Here is a 6,421-nt window from a genome sequence, read left to right on the forward strand (position 1 = left end):
TTATATGTATATGCTGTATATCTTTACTTTATAAATACTTACTTTATAAACTTTAACAAAGGCAATAATATGATGAAAGACCCATAAGCATAAGAATTGTTTATTAACAAAACATGTGGAAATGGAAACAGACAAATGCTTCACTTCTGAGCTGACTCCTCAATGTGTCTTTTGTGCATGGCCATCTTTAAAGTTTGTTAATCCGGTCAGAGAAGATAGAGAACTGTGGAGGTCAAACAAGCAGCTTGTCCTTGTCTTTGAAGACTTTCCGAGAGTTTTACACACATGATTTTGTACTTACAGAGCCATAAAGCCGCCTTTCACAAAAAAATTAAGTCAATAGCCCATGGAAGATTTGCCATAAAATATCATTGATCTACCGAGATGTCTGTTGCTCAGCGTATAACCATGCATGTCACCCATTTAATTATATTAAATGTTGGTAAAGTGGCTACTTCTCCTGATATTATTCCCACTGCTGATACTTAATAAAAAGTACTGCATGGTACAAGCATCAGTACAGGCAAACTTTATACGATTAAATATATGTTCTTTGTGTAGTCATTAATGACACATTAGGAAACACAAGGAACGAAGATAATAGATGAACACTTCTAACCTTAAAACAAGGAGAAGCAAATGCACCACACAGGCAAGTTGACAGTGTGACACAAAAGTTTAAAAATGTTTATGTACATAATGTTGAGAAATCAAACTTCTCCATAAAACACTTCAGGGAGCATGAAAGCACTGACTTTCCATTATGTTCCCTCCATGTATGTTGTTAATCCTCAAACTAAAGGGAGAGGGTAGGAAACGCATGCAGCCAGTCCGCATATGTTGTTTCCTCGCTCGATCAAAAAATATCTGTTGGAATAAAAAAAAAGTTGCCTGTGATCACTGGAAGCTGTAACAAGTCATCACACCGAAACACACACACGGACAGACACAGACTATATTTACCCGTCCATTCCCCAGTCGGTGCCCCAAGAGTTCTTCACAATCCAATACGGTGTGCCGCTCTCTTCAGCACCGTAACCCACAGCCAGGACCGCATGATTCACCATGTCTGTTGTGTTCTTACACTGTGTGCTAAACAGACAACACTGACGCTTTTAGATCAATGGAGTACATGTCTTTTGTGGGCTACATCCTGCCTATGCAAAGAGGTGTTTTGGAGCTGCTTCTAAAGATATTTGTATGCCTGTTCAGAGCCACAAAACACAAAAACACAGGCTAATATTAGCCCTGTTGAGTGCATTGAATCACAAGCACTCATAACTGTAGGCACCGTAACAAATGAGCCATCAGATCTTCACAGTGGTCGGCTTATGAATAGCTCTCTGTTAGGGACGAACATGTTGCGACCAGCAGGCAGTTTGCTGTGTGATGAAAGGACATTGGTCACTACAGCGGCCTGACACCAATGTTGAAGTAAACGGGCAGGCAAAGTAGTAAAACAGCACTAAATCAATCAAAAGTATGAAATATATGTTACGCTCTAATGTAGGCACACGCAGATTTCTGTCACGTCATGCCAATAGCCATCAACTAAGATTTAACTGGTTGCCTTGTTAATTCCATAATCCTCTTTCATGATAAATAACTTGTGTGCTGGTGGACACAAAATTCCATTATTGTATTTTAAATATTTCCATAGTGCAACAGGGACAGTAACAACATGGCGATGCACAGTCCACATGACCACATGTTTATTTCTAAATAACAGTAAATACTTGTTGACTTATTGAAGTCCTTAGCTCACCTGGTGTAAACACCTTCTTTGTAGTGCATGAAGTCAGCTGTGACTTCAAAGGCAAAGGACACCGGGTTGAGCCGGGCCACAGCATCAACCATGGCCTTTTCATCATACTGTGGATGGACAAACATACAAAAATGTCACAAAATCACATAAGTATAAGAAACTATTTTGTCTATTTGTCTCCCAAAATAGTTGCTTTTGTCTCTTCCTCTTATCAGGTCACCAACACAGACATGGTTAACAGTACCTGATTTGTGACTTTGTGACCAAGCAGTAATTTCTTAAAGGACACTTGTACAATGTGTTGCCCAATGCAACTCAATATGAATACACTTGTTCACTCACACTCGTTATGTTGACAGAATCCAGGACAAAAGCAGCTGCAAAGGCAGGCTCAAAATGACAAGAGTCATCCTAAAAAAAGGAAACAAACATTCTTACATTGTAACATGATTTTACATTAAAAATAACAATGAGACGTTACTCCAAAAAAGTCATACATGTCCTTTGTAGGGATAGTCCTCCTCTGTCATAAGGCCGTTGTTGTATTTGATGTACTCGAATGCCTGGCTGGGGAGGCCCCTGAAACATACCAGCTAGTGTTTAATTGGTTAAAGCCAAAAACAAATATTCTTCTTATGACTGTAACTTATAATGTTGTGTCAAAATTAACAGCTTCTGTCAACAGGTTACTTACCCCATGCATCCATGATTGTTGAAGTCTTGGGCACAATCTATCAGCTGCTGCTCAGACTGGTGAAGAAAGCAAACTGTGTTATGCTTTTATACACAAGCAATAATTCTGTACGACAAACCACAGATCCAACTATGAAATAGAGATTTCTTCTGTGAGTACATCTGCTAAATTATCCTTGTGGGAAAGGGCCTCATGTTAAATATATTAGACAGTACAGAATGATAACAAACCCACCAGAGATATTAGCTTCCCGGTAGCGATAGCATTCACTGACTCCAAACAGCCAGTAGTGGAGAAGGTCCAACAGCTTCCACAGTAACCCTGAAGACGCAAACACATTACAACTCCAACCACTTGGAATTTACTTTTGTTAAGGGGGAACTTCACTAATATTATCACATAAAGGTTGATGGCTTGTGAAAAAAGAATAGTGTGTTCCGTGTCTCTGGCGGAGCTTTTGTAAAGTCTGCAGTCTGTCACTTTATGCTCATTTCACATCAAATTAGTCAGGCCACATACATAAAGACTGTAACTAAATGTTTGATTGATGTAACCACTGTGCTTGTATATGAAACATGTGTTGCTTTTACTTTTTTAGTGCTCACATTTAAATCAAAGTAGTTGAAAGAGGAAATAATGAGTGTGCCTCTTCTGCTTAATGCGACTGTTATGACAGCTACTGGTGAGGTTTTGCTTGACAAAATTACTGTGAAATGAGGAACAAGCCTTCGGGGATGTGCTGCAACACTCAGTTTCATTTTCCACTATAAATTATCAGGGAAGTTAATGCTTGGATTAATGTCCATGTCCAAATTCCTGTCCTCCTGATTCTGCCTCTAGACAGTGGTGTTATTGTTTTGTCACTTCAGCACCATATCAGGGTACCTGGTTCTTCACGGGAGTCACAACGTTGCCTTTCATCCTCCAGTCTACGAACTCAGGATAAGGACCCGCCCTGCTGACATGACCCCCTTTAGTAGCTGAGCAGTTCTACAGAAGACCAGAACCAAAAGATTGTCATCAAAAAAGTTGTTGTGTAAAAGCACCAGCCGCATAAAGTGTGTTGTAAAATGTGTCATACCTGAGGCTCTGTCAAAAGAAATGATTTCCTGAATTCCTCAAATGTCATGGCTGAGAACTGATTCAAGCCCACTAGATTTGAAAATGAAAAAAACATTGTGAGGACATGCATGTCTTTCATAACATTATAAAATATCACACCTTGTGAAAGTGGTAATAATCTATATATTACATGTTATGAGACAGGGTGAGGAGCTCTACTGTACTTGTGAACGAGTGTTTCCAAGCATTATGGTGATCAATTTCCCTCTTATTCTCAGTGAATATGCGAAGCCGGTGGTAATACTCCTCGGTGTCATAAATGTTGTTGAACTGCAGTTAAAGAGAGAAGGTTAACAGCATATAAAAAAGAAAGAATTTAGTGGGGTTTTTTTACTTTTTACTGAAGCGATCAAAATCAAACGATTCATAAGACTGTGAAGTATACATTTCAGTAACATTGTTATCATGTAGGCTACATACCTGTGACATCCACTGTTTGAATTGATATTCCTCTGATAGGACACAAAATGAAGCCTTCTGTTAATAACACAGCCTAATAATCAACATTTCAAGTCATTAGTGAGGGCAATGTAGTACTTTCACTCACATATGTTAGGTTTTATTGCTTTACTTCATGGTATTACTAGCCCAACTAAACTACTTTTCAGGAGGAATTTGTAGTTTTCACTTTACTGCATTTATCTGTCAACTGCAGTTATTGTAGAGATTAAGAATTGACATGCAATACATTTGATGAGTTAATATAATATAATGCACAGTACAAACAGTAGGCTATATCAAATAGTTCAAATTAGTTTCACATACAAAAGTAAAATAACACTTACTCATCAATAGCTTGATAATAATCTAATAATACACTATATTAAAGCATGTAAGTGACATTTCTAATAGGCTAAAGGATGTTTACTTGTAGCCTAATGGGATGTTTTTATGTTGCAGAATTGAATCAGTATGAGATTTATTTGCAAAGATCTGTGTGGCTAAACAAGGAATTTGACACTGGTTGCTTTGCATCTATCTTGATGTATTTACATATAAATAAAAAAACACAACAGCAAGAACAATAACGCTGGACAAATAGAGGTAAATGCTAAACAATACTGTTATGTACACAAGGAAGAACAAAATGAATAGGTGTTAGTAATAACACACATATATATATATATAAATAACAGTAGAATAAAGTAAAGTATTCTGTGTAAGGATCATGTCTCAAGGAGCTGCTGAATACGTATTCCACCATTGTTCATGACAGAATAACTATATTTTTTTGTAGCCTAACCATTCATATTCTGTCCGTTCACACTCATTTAATTTTCTGCCATCAAATTAGTTTCAACAAGATATTAGTTCACTGTAAGTGTGACGAGGCCTTAAGGGAGGGGAAATGAAAGGGAACCAACAACGCCACCTGGGGACTTACACTCCAAGAAATATAAGTTTAACAACCCCAATATATAGTTTGAGAAGTGTTAAGGACACAGATTCATTACTGATATTTGGCCATAGACGTGTTTAGTAAAACGAACCAGAAGTGTATTAAACGGCCAAACCATGCCAAACAGAAGTAAAAACAAGCATAATGGAGGCAGCAAAACAGGCAAAATAGGGGCAGCAAAACAGCAGGCCAAGAGCCACCACAGGACGAGGACAGGGGCCAAAGGGGAGTGAGGCAATGACAACAGGTGCCTTGTACAGCTGGCGCTGATTGGAGAGGAGCCAGCTGCGTTCAAAACCCTATCCTTCATTCCTTCCTTCCTTCCTTCCTTCTCTAGGGAGAAGGGTTACATAAGCGAAAGCGACTTTGCAACAAACTAAAATGAACAAACGACAACAACCGTTACACTCCATGAGTTTTGACTTACCTTCGGGTAAAATGACCGGTGTTAAATGAACGAAACTAAAAACGGTGAAGATGAACCACAAAACACCGAAGAGCGCCATACTTTTCCAGTTCCGTAAAGTTGGAAAAATATTCACAGATTCGGACTTCCCGTCTCAATAACTCTTTCGCGAAACGGAGTTAAAACACAAACGACACCTCTCTGTCCGTAGTGATGATCAACAAGCTGCAACCTTAAACAACCTTAATTTTACCATAACGGGACGGTCTCCGAGCTGGACGAAAATCATTGGTCTCAATGTGCCGCCAGCTGTGAGACGAGAGCCCAGGGACCTTCTACAACAATATTCAATAGCTTCATTGTAATAAAGTGTAGGATAACCAACATTCATGTCATGTATCAATAGGCTCCCCCTTGTTGTACTACAGCTGTTGTTTTGAAGAAATGGGATTATAATGGGATTATAATGAATTATTTCGAATATTTACTGTAATAAAGTGTAGGCTGAAATAATTCATATCATATATCAAATCCCCTTTGTTGACTAACAGCTGTTGAAAAAATTTGATTTTTAATAATAATTATGAATTATTTTATTGATGTATGATATTATTTATTTATTTATAATTATTATTAATTATACACCATCTTGCAGTGGAGCCATTGAATATTGTTTCCATATTTAGAATATCATATGGAAACAATATTCAATGGCTCCACTGTAAGATGGTGTATAATTAACAATAATTATAAATTATAAATAAATAAATATCATACATCAATAAAATAATTCATAATTATTATTAAAAATCCAATTCTTTCAACAGCTGTAAGTCAACAAAGGGGAACCCATTGATATATGATATGGATTATTTCAGCCTACACTTTATTACAGTAAAGCTATTGAATATTTCTTCCAGAAAATATTCGAAATAATTCATTATAATCCCATTTCTTCAAAACGGTTATCCTACACGTTATTACAGTGAAGCTATTCACTATTTTTGTAGTATGTATTTTCCGGGTTGCACTTTG

The 6,421-nt window shown here is 37.4% G+C and overlaps 1 protein-coding gene across 3 annotated transcripts; it reads right to left on the reverse strand.

Moving 5' to 3' along the window:
- Window positions 1-84: 84 nt before the first annotated feature.
- Window positions 85-5,786, reverse strand: ctsh (cathepsin H). Of its 3 annotated transcripts, none has more exons than XM_034529436.1 (12): window positions 5,640-5,786; window positions 4,002-4,033; window positions 3,746-3,851; window positions 3,541-3,611; window positions 3,345-3,449; window positions 2,694-2,780; window positions 2,460-2,515; window positions 2,263-2,344; window positions 2,108-2,176; window positions 1,766-1,872; window positions 964-1,092; window positions 85-867 (listed from the first exon to the last, which is right to left on the reverse strand). In XM_034529436.1, exons 2-12 carry the CDS (start codon window positions 4,008-4,010, stop codon window positions 792-794), a joined length of 897 nt encoding a protein of 298 aa, XP_034385327.1. In that variant the 5' UTR covers window positions 4,011-4,033; window positions 5,640-5,786; the 3' UTR covers window positions 85-791. The 3 variants fall into 3 exon arrangements, with proteins under 3 accessions (XP_034385327.1, XP_034385326.1, XP_034385325.1); XM_034529435.1 differs by having other exon boundaries at window positions 4,002-5,313; window positions 5,408-5,786; XM_034529434.1 differs by having other exon boundaries at window positions 5,408-5,784.
- Window positions 5,787-6,421: the final 635 nt, after the last annotated feature.

Source organism: Cyclopterus lumpus, chromosome 3, assembly GCF_009769545.1.
Source record: "Cyclopterus lumpus isolate fCycLum1 chromosome 3, fCycLum1.pri, whole genome shotgun sequence".
In the NCBI taxonomy this organism is placed as follows: Eukaryota; Metazoa; Chordata; class Actinopteri; order Perciformes; family Cyclopteridae; genus Cyclopterus; species Cyclopterus lumpus.

Excerpts from the sequence above, each read along its gene's own strand:
- ctsh (XM_034529434.1), bottom strand. The coding sequence starts at position 5,486 with ATGGCGCTCTTCGGTGTTTTGTGGTTCATCTTCACCGTTTTTAGTTTC. Across the intron at positions 3,450-3,540 it reads TTCTTTTGACAGAGCCTCAG|AACTGCTCAGCTACTAAAGG; the intron begins GTATGACACATT and ends GGTCTTCTGTAG. Across the intron at positions 2,345-2,459 it reads AACAATCATGGATGCATGGG|GGGCCTCCCCAGCCAGGCAT; the intron begins GTAAGTAACCTG and ends GGTATGTTTCAG.